Source organism: Ursus americanus, chromosome 2, assembly GCF_024610735.1.
Source record: "Ursus americanus isolate L20-20 chromosome 2, mUrsAme1.1.p, whole genome shotgun sequence".
Classification (NCBI taxonomy): Eukaryota; Metazoa; Chordata; class Mammalia; order Carnivora; family Ursidae; genus Ursus; species Ursus americanus.
This window is the reverse complement of record NC_142128.1, coordinates 8,592,025-8,612,780: the sequence shown is the minus strand read 5'-3', so window position 1 is coordinate 8,612,780 and position 20,756 is coordinate 8,592,025. Positions and strand designations below refer to the sequence as shown.

The following is a 20,756-nucleotide window of genomic DNA, read 5'->3' as shown; positions in this document are numbered from 1 at the left end:
CCCCGCCTTATTCAATCAGCCCCCTGCTCATCGCCCGCCATCTCTGCACCTGTCTGTCCCCACAGGTGGCCAGAGATGAGTGCTGAGCTCCCAGAGCTGCAGGTGGCAGCCCCTTGCTCCTACGCTGGGGGCCCCAGCCAGGGTCCTCCCTCTCTCCTGTGGCATCGGCTCTTGTGCTCCTTTCCACAAGCGCACGAGCGTGTTGGGCTCTGCCGTGTTTCTCTCACACACACACACACACACACACACACACACACACACACACACACTCCCCTCGACTCTACTTCCTCTCCTGCAAAAATCTCCGAAGAAGTTAACCTGTTCTTGGGTCCACAACCTTAAACCTTTCCCTTCTGACTTGGACGCCCACTATGCCACGTGTCCCTGCCAAGGTGGCCGAAAACCCCGCTCATCGCTGTGTCCTCAGCCCTCGTCTTCCTGACCCGCCGGCTCCTGGCTTCCAGGGCACCGCGGCCTCTCGGGCCTCCTGCCCGGCTGGCTGCTCGCTCGCCTTCCTTTGCTGCTCCTTCTCCCTGCTGAGCTCTCAATGCTGTGGGACCCGGACGGTGTCCCCACAAGGCAGTGTCCCCACACGCCGCTCTCCTGCCCTTCACTCCGGCCACTTGGCGTGCCACTGAAAGGTGGCGATTCTCCAGCACGTCCTCCAGGCCACTTCTCTCCCTGAGCTCACTGCGTGGAGTCCAAACTGGTCCAAACTGGAGCCCGATCCCCGTCCCTCAAACCTGCTTCACCCCAGCGCCCGTCCTCACTCTTCTCTATCCCTCCTTTCCTCTAATCTGTCTCAAGTCCTATTTTGGGCTCTACCCTCAAAATACATCCAGAAGCCAATCGCTTTTCACCACCGTGCCACCTGGTGCAAATCATAGCCTCTGGGCCTTACGGCAACAGGCTCCTCACCGATTTGCCTTCTTCCACCCTTAGCCCTGCAGTCTAGTCACAAAGCAGCCTCCAGAGAGAGCCTTTTAAACAGTCAGATTAGACCACCCTCAGTCCAAACCGTCCAATGGAGCCTACGTCCCTCAGAGTAACAGCCAAAACTCTGCAACGGCCTGCAAGGCCCCACCTCCTGCCCCGCGTCTCCCTCCTCTCTCTGGCCTGGTCGCCTACCACTCTTTCCCTTGGTGGTTTTGCTTTGGCTATTCTGTCTCCCAGGCACATCTGTACCACAGGACCTTTGCACTTACTGTTTCCCCTCTGCCTGGAATGTTCTTACCTCAGGCATTGGCATGGTTCATCCCCTCCCCTCTGTCAAGACTCTGTTCACATGTTACCTTCTCGCAAGGCCTACCCTGACCACTTGATTTAAAGCTTTAACCCCTCACCTTGCTCTTCCAATTGCCCTTACCTTGTTTTTCTCCTGTAACACTGACCACTGTGTAAGGCACCGCGTAATTCACTTACTTATTCGGTCTACCGTCTGGCCTGACAGGCAAGCTCCTTGTTTGTCCCCTGCTGTGACGCAGATCAGTGGCGCCCTCTCTGCCTATCCGCTGATGGGCTGAGTCCACACCTCCCGATGGGGAAGCACCCATTCATTTAGACAGAAGGTTGCAAAGGGATTCCCGGGGCACGGCCTCCCGGGCTGGGTCTGAGCTGGGTCTGAGCTGGTCTGAGCACTTTCTTCCCGGCTGGGATCCCCGTACCCCGAGCATGGCTGCAGCCGCTCTTTACTACATCTGGTCGGATGGAGAGAACAAGCCTCAACTACAGCCACCGCTTCCAGAGTCAGCTTTGTTTTCCCCACGGTGCGGCTGCCCCCCGCCCCCGCCCGCCCTGCCCGCACCCAGGAGCTGGCTCTTCCTCTGACTTGCTACATTGCTCACTCTGTGCACCTGCTTCCCCTCACTCTGGGGTGCCCTCCCTGCCGCCTACAAATGCCCTTTCCCATTTTAAGGCTTGGGCTGTGGTTCTGCGCGCTCCGTGTCCCCTCTGGGCTGGGAGCGGCTTGAGGCTGCCGGACTCCCAGCCTGGAGCACGTCCCTGGCACAGGGCAGTTCTCAGTGACTATCTGCTGACTATGCCAGGGAAGGAGCCCCCAGACTCCTCGACTCAGCACTGTTGACATTTGGGGCCACATCATTCTTTGTTGGGGGTGGGGAGACTGTCCTATGCCTTGTAAGGTGTTTACCAGCATCTCTGTCCTCTCCCCTCTAGATGCCAGCCCTGCACAGCGGTGACAGCCCCAGATGCCGCCAGACGCTGTCAAGTGTCCCGAGGGGCAAAGTCACCCCCAGGCGAGAACCACTGTCCCAGAGAATCTACTCTCCTCAAACACGAGAGGCTCCTGGGCTTGGGGGTCCCAGGGTGGGGAGCAGCCTCACCAGATGCTCCAGTCAGACGGGCTTCTAAGAGCAAGCCTCCTCTTGGGACGGCCCGCCCCCCAATAAGACTGAGGCGCAGGGAGGGGCCTGCCTTCCTGTCTGTGGCCCAGCCCAGCATGGCAGCTTCAGCCACAGAGGAACTGAGACTTGAATTTTTAGCAGAGGCTGGAGCCTGCGGGCGTCACTGGGCATCACTGGGCGTCACTGGTGGTCAGGCCGTGGCCGCCGGTGCCCTGGCTAACCCGCGTGAGCGCCTGCTCCCGTGTCGGGGCTCCTCCGGCTCCAGCACAAGGTGGAAATGGCTTTGACCCGAGGGAGCTGCCCCAGCCACCAAAGTCGGTGACATAACAGCCACAGCAACCGCCACCACTGACACGTCCTGAGTGCCTGCCGTGGGCTTGGGCGCTGTAATGAACAGTCTACAGGTGTCATCGTTCAGTCTCTCCCTGCCCCCCCCCCCCGGCAGCCCTGCGAGTCTGGCAGTATTATATCCCCTCCACGGAGACAGAGATGGAAGCTCAAAGCAGCTAAATCCCTTCATTCTCTCAGAAAGGGTTTCCGGAGCTTGACTAGGGCTTGCCCCAGGTCGCCCGGCAGCCGGGAAGAGAAGACGCGGGGGCTCGAGCGCATTGCCACGCGACCACACGGGAGGGTCCCGATGCCTCACTGAGAAGTGAGCGGGGTCCTCCAACCTCACTCCCCGGAGCCCCCCACTCCGCTGTCCCAAACAGAGCAGCCTTTCACCCGTCCACAAACCGATTTCTTGAAAAAAGAAAAGAAAGGCCCTTCCTCTCGACATTCCGAGAGCCCAAGCTTCTTGGAAGAGGCAGCTGCTTCTGAACGCCCGTCCAAGCCTGGGCACGCGCTGCGCCTCCCGCTTCCACGAACGTGGCTCACCCCACCCTGCGGGGGGCCAGACGCAGGTCAAGGGTCTGGTGACCAGAAGCCCCCCCCAAACCAACATCAAATCAGCTCCCCAGAGTCCTTGGGGTTCTCAGCTCGCCCCCACGTCCCTGCGCAGGAACCAATGCCATGCCCAAGAGGAGACCAGCAAGCCGCGTGCCCCCCAAAGCCAGCACGCTAGGGACTGTGCAGGAGGCAGCAATGTACCCCAACCCAAGGCAGCCGCTCGGAGGCCCTTTCAAAAACACAGGCAGACAGGCTCACCCACTCTGATGATTACTGCTGACCCTTGAACAACACGGGTTCGAATCGCACGGGTCCACTTACACGCGGATTTTTTTAAGTTCCCCAGCGTAAATGTATTTTCCTTATGATTTTCTTAATCACACTTTTTTCTCCAACTTACTTCATTGTCAGTATACAGTATATTATACGTATACATACAAAATATGTGTTCGGCGACTATGTTATGGGTAGGGCTTCGGGTCAACAGTAGGCTATTAACAGTGACGTTTTGGGGGAGTCCAAAGTTTTACGTAGATTCGCGACTGCGTCGGGGATCGGCGCCCCCGATCCCCGGGTTTTTCAAGGGGTGGCCTTGGCCTCTGTACTTCCTCGGGTCATCGTACAAGCTCCGTCATTTTGTTCAGACCCACTTGACTACAGGGAGAGGGAGGCCACACACAGGGAGGCCGTGACTCTGCCCGGAGCGGGGGTTGCAGTCAGAGCATGAAACTTCGCTCCCTTCTGTGCCTTGGGAGCTGGCCGTTTACAGAGTCAGGCCTACGAAACCATGTGTAACTATAGTTTTGCTTAATTAAATTTCACTTTAAAAGCACCAGGGGAGACTTTCTGGGTTAAAAGGCTTTGTGCCAAGTGTTCTTTATTTTTTTACATTTTATATTTTAATTTAGTTACCAGATCTTTAAAGAGGGGGGCATACCCAAACCAGCCATTGGAAAAGCAGCAGAATGTTAGCGGAGTCAGACTCAGAACAGAGCTCTGCTGGTTTTATCCTAATTTCTCCCATCTGTTGGGGCAGACATTGGGGGACAGCTCTGGCCACGCTCAGGTCCGAGCGACCCGATGAGACTCAGGGCTGCCGGGAGCGCCTGGCGCTGGCGGGAGACTGTCCTGTGCTCGCGGGGGCTTCTCCCACGGGAGGGAGGAGGGCTCATGCTTCTGTACCACATGTGGGAGCGTCGCATTCTGAAACCTACAAATTACTGCACGACAAACCAACCCCCCCGCCCTGTCACACATCGGCGAGGATGGCGAGTCTTTCCCAACCTTCTAGATCTCAAGATGAGAAACCGCTTCAGTCACGAGCACATGGGCCACCTAGCAGCCAACTCTACAGAGCTGTCTTGCCTCCAGCCCCGCGCGCCGGCTGGAGACCCCTTCTCGGGAGCCCGAACATTCCAGAAACCCACAGACACCGTTTCCTCCTTCCACTCACTTGCTCCGGTTACCGGGTACCCCAGGGGGCTTGTCTTTGACATCAGGATTCAGGGACAAAGTGAGAGACGCTCCCCTCCCCCCACCACGGCCGCCAACACACACACACACACACACACACACACACACACACACACACACAGCAGGTTTGGCCAGGCCACTGGCTGGGTGCGGGCTGCCCTGCAGGGGTACCTGGCCGCGGCCCCCGGGCACCCGAGCCCCACTCAACTGGGCTGCCACCAACAGCCTGGCCCGGCGCCGTCGGCCACCATTCCCGGTCCTCGCGAGCCTGAGCGACAAGCGATGGTGTCCTCATTTCACAGACAAGGAGGTGGACGCCAGGAGGGTCAGCATTTCAAGGCTACCCAGACAGGAAGGCCCACGACAGCAAGCAGGGACGCAGGCCCGGCTGGAGACGCGGTGGAGGGCCTGCCCAGACCCCCACGCATCCGACCCCACGCCAGGCCTCTGCGGCCACCTGCCCGGCGGCCCCACGTGACCACAAGCACCGGCGGAGGGATGGCTACCTCGGGCACGGCAACTCTTGAGGTGCCCTTTGGACCCAGAATGAGAGTGTTTGCTGCTTCTCTTCAGGCCGGGGCACTTTAAATAAAAACAACCCACGCGTTCTTGTGTTTGTATAAAAGATATTTACTTCAATTATCACACCTAGGGTGCTAGTGAATAATAATAATACATGGTGTGAGTTTCATACAGTGATATTGCTTCTCCATATCATATAGGGACCGTTGTACAGTGCTGAGAACAAACATCGTATGGCTAACCAAGGACAGAAGGGACAACGCCAGGGGCCGACGGGTGCCTCCCCCACCCCCACGCCAGCTGGATCAACTTTTGACTCTTAATGTCGAAAACAAATAGCAAAAAAAAAAAAAAAAAATGTTACCGGAGATGGGCCACAGCAACACAACAGAGGCTTCTCGAAGCTATTTGTACAAAAATGACGCCTTTTTTTTGTTGTTGTTGTTGGTTTTTTTTTTTGTCTTTTTTTTTTTTTTGTTTTTGTTTTTGGTCAATTGGGTCTCTGTGAGGATTTAAAAAAAAAAGTCTGTGATTGTATTAACAAACGAGCTCTAAAAACATCTAAGACTTAGTGCGTTACAGAAAATATAAAATACTGCTAAAATGTAAAGACACCACGATACACTGGGGGGGGGAGCTGAGCTTATGGAAGGTATTCCGGAAGAAGTCCGCCACTCTGCGAGCGAGCTTGTCTTGTGCTGTTAGTAGTCTGGACAGGAGCGTGGCGCTACCCGCTCTCATGGCAAGTAGTTATTGCACGTTGCAAAGAGCTAGGTCTCACTCAGCGGAAAGGGACGCGGGGAAACCCACCTTTCCTTTTTTTTTTTCCCCCCACTTCTATTTTCCGACGAATCATTCTCAAATGCTGTCAGAATTTTTGCATGAATCCTCACGTCTCCAAAATGCACAGCATTTTCCGAGGGGTCTCGGTGGGACAGGAGATGCCCGTTTTCTCAAGGAAAGAGGCAGAAAACGGCTCAAGAGAGAGAAATGCATAGACTAATTCGAGAGAAATGAAAACCCTTTGGTGGGGCGGGAGGAGAGATAGGGGTGGTGATTTCATCGGAGGGCTTGCTTTCAAAGAGATGAGAACGAGATCGGGACCCCCCAACGATTTCAGAGAAAGGAAGAAGTCATGGCATGGAAAGTGAGGCGGGGGTTTGGGGGGCCCTCTGGGAGCGGCCGAGGGGGACGGCTGTGTGGCCTCGGCCTGCAGGGGAGCCCCCTCCTCCTCGGCCCGGGAAGCCAGCCCCACCTCACCTTCACACCTGATTCGCAAGCAACGTGTTCCCCCTCCACACTTCACCACATCAAGGGGGAGAGGGGCTCCCCCACGACCTCCCTGCCGAGGGTCCTCAAGCCACAGCCGGACTCGGAAACACTTGTTGCTTCGCAAGATGGTTTTGACCCAACTTTGTAGGCAAGGGGAACAACCAACAAGAACGACAAGAAAAGCCAACAAAACAGAGCAACCCACGCGAGCCTTGCAGGAAACCACTCTTCTCCCTCGGAAGCCGTGGTCTCGACCAGGCCGCCGCGCCCGCTCTGACCAGGGCTCGCTGAGACTTCATGAACCCAGAAGGCTTACCAGAGGCTCTAGGAGGCTTTGGGGAACTGAACTTTGCTTTTCTAAGTCTCTGCAACTCCTCACACGAGTGTTCTTCAACTCTCTCATTGAAAAGGTTAGACATGTGGAGACCACCAGTTTCTGAGCGGCTACTCTGGAGACAGAGGTCTGATTCTGCTGGAGAAGCCCCCTCTGCCCCCCAGTCAAATCCCAGACCCTTCGGTTCTTTTCGGGGGGGGGTGGGTGGGAGGGGAGAGGGCAGGAGGCAGAAGACAGTAACCACCGGAGCGACAGCAAAAGGCATTTATAGCAACAACAACACAAAACAACAATACACTCCCGATAAGAACTTAAATGATTAACCTCACAATAAATAGAAGAGGATAGAAATAAATTTTTTTTTTTCTTCTTCTCAAGGAAACATCCTTTTATAATTATCCTCACGCACACTGGCAGGTCAGTAGCAGTCACTCCAACTCCACAAGAAAAGGTTAAGTGCTGGAAGGGATGGCTGTGGTCTCACGCTCGGGAGGGTTCTTAGCTGCTGAGTCGCCACCCCCCCCACCCCCCCACCCCCCCTGCCACCCAGCCAGCGCTTCCCGCCCGGGGCCTGCGGGCCCTGCGCACCTAGCTCGGTGGTCAGTGGTCAGCGAGAGGCAGGCTGAGCAAGGGGGGGAGGGGGGCTGGGGAGGCCTGTTTTCCCTTCGGTTCATGAAGAAACGGAACTACAGTGAACATACTCACCCACAACCTGAATCGTCCTGGTCTAAAGCTTACTTTGAGTTCATTTGGTGTGCAATACGTTCTCTCTTAAAAACGAAGAAAAATGATTTCTATTGCACAGAGCTTTTTACACAGTCATCTACTTAAGTGCTTTTCGTTTAAAGCGAACTACCAAAAAAAAAAAAAAAAAAAAAAGCAAAGAAAGCAAAGAAAAAGATGGAAAAAATGAAAAAGGAGAGGAACTTTCAAACAAAAGCAGCCCCGTGCCACTTTTTCAATGCATCTTGCTGAACGGTGTCTGGTTTCACCAACGGAAGCCCCAACGCTTCCGTACACACTGTGCTTGAGTATTTTCCATAGGGATGTAGCCGTGACATTGGGATATAAGGCACCTTTCCTTTCTGATCACAGAAAGCTTGATACATAGCATATAGCAATATTTTGTGGTAGAAATTAAAGCCTAAACACTACAGAAATGACAGTAACACAGACTATACGTAACATTACTGGAGAAACTATAAGGACCCATGGAAAGCAACTCAAAAGTTATCTTCAAAGGTTAATAACAGGGGGTTGGGGAAGTGCACATTTCTGCATAGCCTAATGCCTTTCTCTCGCTAGCCTTTTTTAGGAATCTTCGCCTACAACGCCCAACTTTTAAAGTTAGCATTCCGGAGGAGACTAGGCGCTTTGGAAATGTCTTGTTAAAGCTAAATGTCACTTCATGCAAAAATTAGAATGGAGATAACCACGGACACCGTGGTCACAGGCTCTTTGGAGGGGAGGTGGAGGAAGGACGGCAGCAAGGCCTGGGCAGGTGCTGGCAGGTCCCGCAAGTGGGAGAGGCTGGGAAGCTGCATTTCCTCCTTCCCTGGTGAGGACAGGCAGGGGACTCGGGCGGGGCTCATTTCCTGCCCGGCTTACTGCCCTCCACGCCCCTCCTCTGCCTTCCTGATTCACTCCGAGGGTTTGGGCCTCTGCTTTCAGCACATCTCTAAGGGTTCACAGGCTGGATCTTTCCGGAACTTTCCTCGGGAACTTGTTTCCTGGCAGTTTTCGTCTACAAAAAGGCAGAAACTGGTGGGAATGGATATACTGTTGCCAAACGACCCTCCTCTCAGCAAGCGTGCCGGCCTGACCGACGTTCAGTACGCAGGGAAACGCAGGAAACTCCGGTACTCTGTCACACTGGAGGCCCAGGCCACCATCTTGCCACTTGGGGTGGGAGCTCCGCCTTGGGGGCCACCAAGGCTCCCCCGTTGCCACCAAGGCCATCACGAAACCACAAAAGCACTGGGGGGGAATTCCCGCTGCGGGCTTTTCCTGACAAATGCCCAAGCGCCCGATGACAGCACAACTCGTCAGTCTCTCACTTCCAATTCTTTTCCACCAGGAGAACACTGGCCACCAAAGAGGATGGACCCACGTCTAACCAGCAGCTCTGGGAGCTGGGTTTGTTTTCTGCACTGCGTAGAAACTGGCATATTCTTTCGGCAAGAGTCGTGTGATTGACGACTGGGTTTGCAGACGGGAGAATGCCATTTCCTCTCCCGTCTTCGAGATGCTTCCAAAGGAGGTCTCACAGTGGAGCTGAAATCATAGCCTCCCTGTGCCAGAGACAAATAAAGACCGCGTTCCCCAACACCAGACAGAAATCCTAGGGAAGTGTCCTCACGTGGCCAGTTAGGGGCAGCCCAGGGCAAGGGAAATGGCTCTGACAGATCTTAACAGCTGAGCAGGAATGGGCAGAAAGCAAAGGCAGGCCAGAGCAAGGCCCTCTGAGGCCCGAGACCGCCCCTGCCTGCAAAGGAAACAGCTGTCAGAGCGTCAGGAACAGGTGGAAGTCAAGAGAAAAATCCATGTGCCTCGCGGAGCACAGCTGTCTGTCCAGGTTGTGCTCACAAAAGAGAAGAGGGAAAGCAGCCTGCCCACCAGGCCTGGATACACTCATGAACACCACGCTTCTAGCGCTCTCCACTCCCCCCACCCCCGAGAGCCCACTTGTGCCTCGCGCTTCTGAGGGGAGGGGAGTGAGGAGTCACGTCCCGTGGGAGCACAGGTTAGTGAGGTAGAAGGGGACAAATGAGGAGTGTGCCGACAGGGAGGACATCCAGGGAGGGAAGCAGACCTCTTGCCTGAAGGGACGTGGCAAACAGCCACCACGCTGGCCACACAGGCCCGAACCTTGCCTTGCTACGTCTCCCCCGCATGGCTGGCTTGCTGGCCTCCCAAAGCGGGGGCTTGCGATGGCTAAGGGTAGACTCTGGTTTTTACAGGCCTGTCGAGAGGCACCTGTCATAGTGCATTTAAGTCAATGGCTGTTGTCCCCCAGCTCAAGATGGAGTGAAGTCACTACCACCGTTCCACTCGGCGCGCATCCCAGAAGGGCGCGCATCTACTCCCCCTGGCTCCTCTGCAGTCTTCGGTGAGGTTTGTTTTTCTAAAACGAGAGGGAGGAGAAACATTGCATAGAATGTCAATAGAGTTCATTGATCACCTCTGCGAGAGAGGGCAGTTCAAGAGGAACAAAGAAACCCTTAGTCCACCTGCCTGTGGACTGAGCTGGGCGGGGGAGGGGTGGGGTGGGTGGTGGTGGTGGTGGTGACTCTTGTCCCAGCCTCTTAGGGCGTGACTGGGACACGATCTTGGGGCAACGAGCTGACGCCAGAGTTTTCCCTTGGATTAGAGCACAGCCTGCCTTCTGCTTGCTTTGCTCACCAGCTGCACGACTGATATGTCTTGGGCCAGGGAGGCAGACGAGGGGTTTCCTTCCTCCTAGAGCCGTCCGGCTGGGCCCGAGGGGGGGGTGGTAGTGCGGGTACATGGGCAGGGTCTCTCACGGCCACAGAGAGCACAGAGAAACACTGTCGCAGTCTGGGTCCGGACCACCAGCCAGCGGACCTGAACGTCCGCATCGGACAGGCCGGTTCTTAAATGGGGAGAAAACAAAGATGCCGAAAAAGGACACTGGGCAGGGAGGGAGGCCACAACTGTCATCTTTTTGCCTCAGTCACTCTCACAGACATAGTGGCCGTGGTTCGATAGTAGTCATACGAGTCAAGATCCTGGCATTTCCCGGAGACTTCTGCAAGCCTGCATCCCCAGGACAGTCTGCTGCCCACGAGCCACCTGGGTCGTAACGCTCTTCAGGCAGCCTGGCTCTGAGAACGATCGAGCTGAGCTAGTTGGCTGCGGTCATCCTCTCTAAAGAAGGGCGGTCTGGCCGACAGAAATCCCAGAAATCCCGACTGATCCCGAAGTTCAAGGTGGGCGGTCACCTGGGAGCCAGGCGGTGGAAGCGAGCGGGCCCAGGTCTAGGACAGAACCGTACACCCGCTACCTCGGACACCCCACGAGGGAGGGTGGGTGGGAGCCAAGGGTCAAGAGGCTGAACACGAACACTGCTTTTATACCGAGCCTCCACTTAGCCAGCTAAGTTATGGCAGAAACCTTCAGTTATGAACGCTGCCTCCAATTAACAAAAAGAAGCCATTTAAAATGGTATAATGGAGCTTGTAATTAAGCGTTAGTGTTTTCTACGGAACCGTTTTCCCCAGGGGAGAGGTACAAATCAGCTTTTTAAACTGATGGAGCATAAAGAGGAGGAGGTCGGCTGCCTGTGGGAGCTGCTGCTTGGAATGCCAGCCAGCTGAAGGTAAGCCCCCCGAGAGGATGCTGTTCAAGGCACTTGAATATTGCTTATCAAGATGAAAGATCAACCCTTAGACTCAAACTGAGGGGTGCGACGAGGAGGGGGGATGCTCCCCCGACCCCCTGAAAGGTTTCTGTTATTTAGTGGCAGCTCTTAGAAGTATTACAGACAGCGAAAGCTTAACAGAAACGATCACAGGGTTGGGATCACAATTAAAAAAAAAATAAATAGAGAAAAAATACAAACACAGAACCGCAAGCGAACCTTAACCAACTGATTGTATCGAGCACCCAGATGTAAGTCTGGCAAAAAAGGTAGAGTGGAAATCAACAAAAACCTAGTCAACAAAACAAAACACAAACAAACCAACAAAACCCAACAAAAGGGACTAAATCGCTTGGAAGAGCCAAAGTGGCTGTTTTAGACTGTTACTATCTGGCCACTAGGATGGACAAACCTATACTCTCTCAACTGCCTCGGATTGAACACCTTTGTAAATAACAGTCATGCCTTTAAAACTAAAACACTACCCTAATATTTCTGGTTAACTCCCTGCGTTTCATTCTCATCAAAATCAGATATTCAGAGATTCATCACACACGATGCCAAAATTCCCTCGAGGTTTTCGTGGAGAGGACACCACAGTACTGTCAGGGGCTCTGCTACTCACTGTCCTAGGGGGTCACTAATGCAGACTCGCTCTTCTGAATGCACCTGCATCGAGCCAGATGGTAATCTGCTTCCCCTTAAGCTCCTCCATTTTGAATTCTCTTCTCACTGAACCAGGTATCAAGTTCAGAGATGATCCGACCATCAAAAGACAAACAGCCTGCCTCCCAGCCTCCTAGAGCCTTCTGAAAACTTCTTATTCATGAAAAGGCATTGTCTTTAGTGTAGTGACTCTTAAATTTGTGAAAACTTGAACTAAGTGCTGCGGTTGCAGGTTAAAAGACTGTAAATGAACTACATAATTCCTAAAACATCATGCAAGAAATGTGGTTTCACATCTTACAGTCAAAGTCCTACAAGTTAATTAATACAAGCACACTGAGGTGTAATAGCGGGAGCATACCTTGAAAATTATAACTCCCTCCCACCCCCCCAAATCAAAAAAGGTAATATTAATTAAACTTAAGAAATAATGAATGCACCATTAAAATGCCATCCAAAGATGTTGACCTAAGACAAAGGTTTCAATGATACGCAATACGGTCAAAAAGTTTTCAATCAGTAATATACAGTATGACAACTACATCTTGTAAATTATACCCAATACTGCCGGCAGTCTATCCCTCTAAAGAATATTTGCCCCTTTCATCCCTTCCTAACAATCAGATAATAAAATACAGCACCTATAAATAAGCAAAAAAAAAATATATATATATATACCGAAATCATCTATTGTTAGTTTAAAGATATGGCAATAAAGGAGTCTAAATTAGCAAACTTGTAGAAGCCATAACTGATAAAACAGCTTATTGAAAAAAGGTGGCAGTAATGCACTCTATGTGTGCACAGGTACTTAAGAAAATACACAGACGTATAAAATTGCACACACGCACACACGCACACTCTCACCCACCTCTATTCTCACGCATATCCACATAGACAACAGGAGGAATCAGAGACAAGTTAGACTTCTGATTTGTACTTAGACTGCCCTAGACTGTGCATAAAAGAACTGTTCCAAGAGGCAGAATGAATGAAGGGCCAATGAATGGTCTGGTCTGGAAGTGAAGAGCAACAACGTTTTGGTGTGAGTGTGGGCCATCTCTACAGGGGTGGGAGCAGAGCCCAGACTGCCACGTTCTCTCTTCTGCAGGGAAGGAAGCTTCCCACGACGTCAACAGTCCTCAGTGCTTGTGGTGGGAAGAGCGGGAGAGAGAGAGTGCGCGTGCGCGAGAGCCCTGCCCAGGCCCGGGGAGCGGCGGCCCCTGGTGGGGCTCAGTCCATCAGGCGCCCGGGAGAGTGCTGTGCGGTGTGCCGCCTTCTGTGCCAAGGAAAGCCTGCTGCCCACGCGGGGCGGGCCCCTGCGGCCCTCCCGCCTGCCTGCTGCCACCTCGGCGGCCCACTCTTTCCTCCTTGCTTTACATGCTCGCACGTGTGCAGACGCACTAACACAGACGTAGACACCATAAATTAAACAGAATGAACGGGGACATGCTACAGTTCTAACTTGTCTCCTAAACCTCCGAGATATGAGGTCTGATCAGCGTGCTCTGCGGTTAGAGGTTAAAAAGCAGATTATAAAATACCTAGATTCGGATCTTTTCTTTTTGTCCTGATTTGGCCTAGAATGGAGTGTATTAAACAGACCCTGGCCAGCAAAAGCCCAGAGTCAGTTAAAGCTATGGATCAATGTGCACTACATGTCAGGATTCTGTCACGTACAAGAAAACACTACGTCAGCTACCACAAAATCAGAGAGTTTCCTGATGTGACTTTTCTTTTTGTTAAAAAATATGTGGAGTAAATGTGTTTTATTTTAATTCAAAGTTTCAAACGAGAAGATTCTTTACTTGAAAATATTTAGGAATCCAAACTAGTGTGTTTAGAGTCGGTTTGACTGTGCAATCTCTTAGTGGCAACTGAACAGCTACAAAAACTTTCTTTTTTAATTTTTCTGAAAAATCCCCCCTCCCCCCTTTTTTTCCTGGTTTAAGAAGATAATAGTGTATTATCGCTCTGAAGCCATTAGATGGCAGATAAAAAGCCCCCTTTTAATATGTGGGTTTGATTTTTTTTTTTTTTTAAAGCCCACACGAAAGAGGAGGGCGCAAGGCAAAGCTGTAAGAGTTATTCCAGAACCTGTGGAAATCACTTAGGGCAATAAAAAAAACACTTCAGGGTACAAAAAAGCTCGACTACACATTTCCGTTTTCTTCCTTGAAAACACGACATAGATTGGGCTTAATGCTCCTTTGTTTTCTATATGCACCTTGGCCTATGGCGATTTTGCCCTGTGGCCCGCAGGGCGGTAAGTGCGCAACACGGTCCAGGCCGCGGAGTCGGCGCCCGCCCCTCTGCCCGGCCCAGCCCAGCCCAGCCCAGTGTAGCCCGGCCCGGCCCGGCTTGGCTCGGCCTGGCTCGGCTCGGCTCCGCTCAGCCCAGCTCGGCCAGACTCGGCTCGACTCGGTTCGGCCAGGCTCGGCCCAGACTCGGCCCAGCTCGGCTCAGCCAGACTCGGCTCGGCTCGGCTAGGTCCGGCCAGATTCGGCCCGGCCCGGCCCAGCTCGGCCCGGCTCGGCTCGGCCCGGCTCGGCTCGGCGGGACGGGCGGGCGGCGCCCTCTCAGAACTCCCATTCGATGGGCTCCTCCCGGCTGGCGGCCTTCTCCAGGCGGTGGATTATGCTGTTCAAGTTCGCGGCCTTCTTCTTCCTCAAGGGGTTGTCTCGAGAGTCCCTGGCGCCCGCCGCCTCCGGGAGGCCGAAGAGGCTCTGCAGCGAGCTGGCCCTGCGGGCGGCCGCCGGCGCGCTGGTGCTTGGCAAAGCGGAACTCCTGTCGGCGCCGTCCCGGGCCCGGCAGGGGCCCTCCGCCGGCGGGGCGGCTGAGGTAGCGGCGTCCTCCCCGGCCGCGGGCGCGGCGGCGGGGTTTGGCACGGGCCCCGGGCCATCGGCGGGGCCCTCGGGCGGCGGCGGCGGGGGCGCCCGGGGCCGGCCCTCGTCGTCGGCGTCGTCCGGGGCCGGGGCCCCCGAGGGCGGCGGCTGCGCCTTCTCCGCCGGCCTCGGCGCCTCCTCCCGCTCCTCCGGGGCCGCGGCCGCCTCGGCCGGCCCTCCCTGAGACTTGGCGGCGGCCGCGGGGCCGCCCGACTCCTCGGCGTCCGCGGCGCCCGGGCCCTCGGCGGCCTCCACGCCGTCGCAGCTGTCGCCCTCCGAGCTGGGCGCCGCCCGGCTGCTTCGGGCCGACGGGGAGTCGCTGGCCCCGGCCTGGCCCTGGCTCCCGGCCTGAATCTCCTCAATGAACAGTTCTCTGCGGATCCGAGACCTGCGAGACACAAGCGGGAGGGCGCCGTGAGCGGGGCCGCTGCGGGGGGCACAGGCCCCGTCCCGTGTCACCCCGCCGCCACCCCGGTCCCCGGCCTCATTCCCCTGGTTCCCAGACTCTGTGCCCTTGCCAGAGTCGTCCCTTGGGAGGGAGCCGGCCCTCTCCTCCCCACGAGGACGGCACGCCACTGCGACCTGTTTAATGGCACCTTCCCTCCATCCCCGTCCCGCCCCACCTCCCAGCAGGTGGTGGACGGCGACACCTGGGGCCGGCATGGTGCTTGCTACACGGTCATAAACGCTGACTGAACTAACAGATGGAAGAGCGGCATGGATGATAACCACTGCTTCCTCATCAGGACTTCGAAGAGAGAAACTTCAGCGTCGGGCTCTGAGCCACAGGTCAGGGGTCAGGGCCCGGGCAGGGTTCCACGAAATTATGTTTCAACTAACTCCCTCCTCTAAGAGGAGACCACCCGGGAAGGGTCATTTTTGATCAAGCAGCAAGGAGACCAAATACGCGCTCCCGCACATGAAGCATGTTGTAATCAAGCGGAGTCCCCCTACTGGGGAACGTGTGCTCCCTTACTTTGTGGCGTCTGAAGGAAACAGCTACAGATGGACCCTGGCCTTCCCTGTTTTGGGGCCCTCGGTGACATCAAGAAAGGGCTCTTGTTAAGTCTGTTTTTGTGCCAGAGTTTCTCCTTCCATCTGCTCACGGTACTGGGCTCAATCAGAAGTCTCTCTAGATCATTATTCCAAAGAGCTGAAAAGCCTCTGATCAATGTGCCAACGGGTAGTGGAAAAGCATCCTCAGGTAAACTGGCATGAAGCCCACCGTCTTGCAGCAACTGGGCCTGCCGAAAGCCCTTGGGTTAGGCATGCAATAAAAACATTTTCTGCAGTACACAGACCCCAATAGAGGAAACATGTTTTGAGAGCTCCCTATATGGCAGGCCTTGTGTTGGACGTGGGGACGTGGAGAAAGTTTTCAGGCCGGTGTGTCAGAACCCTTGGTGGGGGTGATCTGTTCACATCGTTATTTGCTCCCTGCACAGCCTGAGAGCCCTGACCCTTGTCCTGAGGATGGCTTCTGAGCGAGAGCTGCAGGGTGAGGTCCTAAAGCCCCTCCCACCCCCGAAGTTCCCCAGGGTAACAGAAGACTCTCCTCCTTCTTTTGGGGCTACCATGGGGGCCTATGAAATGCAAGCCCTTGTCAAGAGGCTCCTGGACACTGTGCTGTGAGGGCAAGCCTGCTCTGCTGCCTTTCAAGCCCCTTGGCAGCCAAGAATGCCAGTTGGGGCCGACACCTAATCCCATCCCACCCTGGCTGGGGAGGTGGGAGGCTAGACGGGCGGCCACAGGTCTACCAGGTACGAACTCTGAGTCCCAGGGGCAGACTGGCCCAGAGCAGAGCACAGGCTTTATGGAACCAGGCCAACCTGGGCTTGAAATCTGGTTTTGTAAACTTACTACTTATACAGCTTGGAAAAAAGGTCCTGAACCATTCTGAGCTTCAGATTTCTCATCTGAAAAATGTGGAGAATAGCATCTCCCTTGCAGAGATGCTAAGAATAAAGTATTAATGTATCATATAGGACACAAAGTAGGTGCAGGAAAAGGGACTATTCAGACCCTCCACCTGCCTTTTGAATGACAGAATCCTTGTTGTTAGTTGCTAAGGCTGAGGGAAAAGAGCTGGGGGGAGGGAAGGCACAACTTCATGCCTGGGGCCTGGCATCCTGGCTGCCCCCCTCGCAGGTCACCCTCGCAGCTGATGAGATGACACATCTGGAATGTTCCCGGCTCAGTGTCTGGCACATGCTACATGCTCAACCAACAGCAGACAACATCCTTCTTAGTCTAGATTTGTCTCAATGTCCATGAAAATTACTATCTTCTGATCTAGAAAGACCAGGTTCCAGGAACAGATCTGGTTTTCAAACAAGTCACACAAGGTCTGTAGGACGCCATGGTATTTAGGGCTTGAAATTCGAGTTGCTACTGGGTGGACCTATTCTTCTAGGAGACCAGGTGTCCTGTGGCAGGTGCTCTGTTCTGGCATTCCAGGCCCTGTTCCTGGGTAAATGGCCACTCCTAAGATATTTCTACTTCCCTGAGGGTGAAAGGATAAGAGGAAGTAAAATTGTATTTTTTTGATGGGGCTAAAAATTGATCCCCCCTTCCCCATTATTTCCTGTGGGTTCTGGTGGGGCAGGAGAAAAAAAAAAAAAATCAACCTCTCCTGTTTAACTCCCACAGAATGTAAGAAATGATCTCCTCCCTGAGGAATTCAGTGCACGTGTGCCAGTCCTAATATGAAGCTCTGGGGGGTCGACCAGGCTAAGCTGGTCTCTGTTCGAAGCATTAGGTTGAAAAGCTAAAGCCATGGATGGAGCACGCACTCTCTGCTCTGCACCTTGCCTCCTGCGTGGCCAAGTGACTTCAGTTCTTTGGGCTTTATGCCAGTTCTAAATGACCTAGAGCTCACTTCTCATCTGACCTATTTTGTGCCTTACAAAATTCGTTTCAGGGGCGCGTGGGAGGCTTAGTCGGTTAAACGTCTGCCTTTGGCTCAGGTCATGATCCCGGGGTCTTGGGATCGAGCCCCGCATCACAGGAGCAGGGGAGCCTGCTTCTCCCCCTTCCCTGCTGGTGCTCTCAAATAAATAAAATCTTTAAAAAAAAAATTCTTTTCAGTTCCTTTTTCAAGACCCTGCATATCTCAGACCTCCTCTGGGATATTTTTCCAGATCTCTGCAGCCGAAACAAATCTCTGCCCTTGGTTCTTCCATCTGTCTTAGCCCAGCCTGCTTTGTTCTGATTATTTCTGAAAGAAAACATTGACGGAGCATCTACTCGAGATCTGGATCTGAGCTCCTGTGCTAAGTTCTGAGGTTCTCTTGCTCCTCCTTCTCTCTCCCCCTTCTCTCTTTACTTTGGTTGCATATGGTTGAATTTGCTCATGCTAAATGCACACAGGGGCCCTTCCAGTGAGCAGCTGACCCCTGTGACGGGATGGGCACTCCCATGGTTGTCAGCAAGATGAGTGACAGAAGCTGAGAAACCTGGAGAGCGCATGCCCCGGCCAGGAGCTGGTGGCCGCCATTCAGCTGAGGCCTGTGAGATCTGGGGAAAAAGGTGACCCCAGCGGGGCCAGGGGAAATGGTTTCTCGAGATGCTTTGTGTAACTGGTAGCACCTTTACTCAGATAGTCCTCTCCAGTTACCACACTTGCACTAAAATGGACACAGCTTGCAGAGGACTTGGAAGTCCATATTCAAACGCACCTCTGTGCCGAGAAAGTGGAAATGGGATTGCACAACACCTGGCAAGGGGGGGCTCTGGGGAACTTCTGCTTAGGTTCCTACTCATTGTCCTTCATTTCCCTTGTCTACTGTTCTTGAAGTTTCCTTCCTTGTAGAGAGAGCTCCATTATCACACCTGTGAGCCTTGCTCTGCTTCTGGTTTTAGCTCGTCTGTAAATTTAGGATGAATGAGCTGGTCGTGCTCAGCTCGTGAACTTTCTTTGTCCTCACGGGAGCCAGCCCGCACATGGGGAGGACTGTGGTGGTGGTGGTGGGGGCCACAAGTGCTGCCATGATGGATAAACTGGCCTGGTTCCAGGGGGTCAGGCAGCAGGGCTGTTTGGCTCTCACACTAAGCTACCAATGCTAACTTAGCTTTCATCAGCAGTCAAGGTATTATTTTGGCTCCTATCTAATATTTTAAAACCTCCCACTTTGCTCAGCACTTGGGGGTGGGGGTGGGGTTACCGGGCCACCTGGGAAACTGCAGGAGAGCCTAACAGATAAGGCAGGGTCTGGTCTGAGACACAACTCCTCCCCACGGCCCCTGGCTGTCTAAGATATTCTGTCGCCCGCCACTTGTGTGAGGTAAGTAACCAGGAGCGCTCCACCCGCACTGGCCACGCATGGGTACTTGTCACCTGGGTAGAACCAGGAGCATCGGCCCCAGTGTTGCTCAGCCTTAGAGAAAAGGATGTTCTGATGAGAATGAGCAACTGACGGTCACTTCCGGGGCACTGAAGCAGCAGGCATTCCCATCAGGCCACTGGGGAGTCCTGGTTTCTAGCCAAGGACGTCTGGATTACAGCTATGGTCAACAATCCGTTATGTGTCAGTGGATTTTCACGAGCCCATCCAAACCTTTTACCCCAGTCTGCTTCGTTCTATGGGAGAGCACTAGGCCCTTCCGCCTCGGAGTTTTCGGTTTCCACCTGGAAAATGCAGGTAGAACTATGTCCCTTACACGACTGTGAAGACCAAGTGGGACAGTACTGGTGAAAACACTCGGCTCGGTGTTTGTCCGTAGATCGTCACGAACTTGGGAACTCGACTTACGTAACTACAGAACTCCTCAATCATTTGGAAGCTAACGCTGTGCGAGACCCCTCGGGTCTCCACCAAGACAGCGACCAGGCCGGGCCGTACCTGTAATTGTGGAACCAGTTGATGACGGTGCTGGTCTTCAAGTTGAGCTGGGTGGCGAGCTCTTCGATGGTTTTGGGTGACGGGTATGGCTTTTGCTGATAAGCTCGTTTCAGAGCTTCCTTCTCTTCAGGAGCCAGCACCACTCGGGGTTTCTTCAGCTGGTGCTGGGGCTGCGGGCTGGCGCCCTGGCTGTAGTCAACGCCCACGGAGGGGGGCTCGCAGGGCTGGCTGTCGCTGACCGAGCTGTGCCGCCGCTTCATGTATGCTGAGGGACGGAGAGAAACCGGACTGAGCTACGCGTCCCGCTGGGAGACCCGCCAAGCCCCCCGACCCCCAGAGCGCCGCGGAGCCCATCGGCTCATGGTGACTTTCGTGCAGACTGTGGCGGCTGGCTGTTCTGCCCTGCTCTTCCAGAGAGCGTCTCAAAACACTTGGACCAGAACCGTTCGGAAACCCAACACACTCATCGAGGACCTGCTCCACTGTACTGTGAGGTCGCTGGCTGTCCCTGCCTAATGGCTTGGGGGGGGGACACAGAGAAGGGTACACGTGACTCCTGCAGAGTGCACTGAGGGAGGAGGCACAGGGGACCACGGAGGCAGGCACTGAGGGAGTGCCTGGGGAGGGGTCAAGGGGGGGCCTCCCAGGAGAATCTTGAAGGCCACGGAGTGATTCACCAGAAAAGATAGGTGAGAGGTAGAAGATGGTATGAGGCTGTTAAAAAAAGTGGGATGACCACGTGCAGAGACCCAGGGGCACAAGACGGCACAATTCCAGAGTGTGTGTGTGTGTGTGTGTGTGTGTGCGCACACGTGCGTGTGCACATGAGGTGTGGAGGGGGGGAGGAGTAGTCTGGGAAGTTTGGACTTGACCTTAAATGCAGTACAAGAAATGAAAAGATTTTAGTTGGGGGAATGGTATGACAGCCATACGCGTCTTGGAAAGGCTGCTCTGGCTGCAGTCTGGACACCAGAGTGGATGGGAGGGCTGGCAGGAAGGGGCTCAGTGAGGAGGTAAGAATGGTAAAGATCAGAACGGGGGAGGTGGTGGAGGGATTGGAGAAGAGTAGAGGGCATGGAGGTGGTAAGGGCCAGAGCTGACAGGACTGGGGGACAGACTCCTGAGGGACTG

At 54.3% G+C, this 20,756-nt stretch overlaps 1 protein-coding gene across 10 annotated transcripts in view; it reads right to left on the bottom strand.

The window, feature by feature from the left end:
* Positions 1 to 20,756, bottom strand: part of CUX1 (cut like homeobox 1) — a 359,174-nt gene that overhangs the window by 11,750 nt on the left and 326,668 nt on the right. For 7 of the 10 annotated variants that reach the window (XM_045773833.2, XM_087867942.1, XM_045773831.2 and 4 more), the window contains 2 exons: positions 19,626 to 19,890; positions 5,575 to 15,172 (listed from right to left, as the gene is read on the bottom strand). The exons of the other annotated variants lie outside the window; for them this stretch is intronic. In XM_045773833.2, the coding sequence (XP_045629789.1) occupies positions 14,479 to 15,172; positions 19,626 to 19,890 (959 nt within the window). In that variant the 3' untranslated portion in view covers positions 5,575 to 14,478. Of the gene's footprint in view, positions 1 to 5,574; positions 15,173 to 19,625; positions 19,891 to 20,756 lie in introns of those variants that run through there. 10 annotated transcript variants of the gene reach the window in all.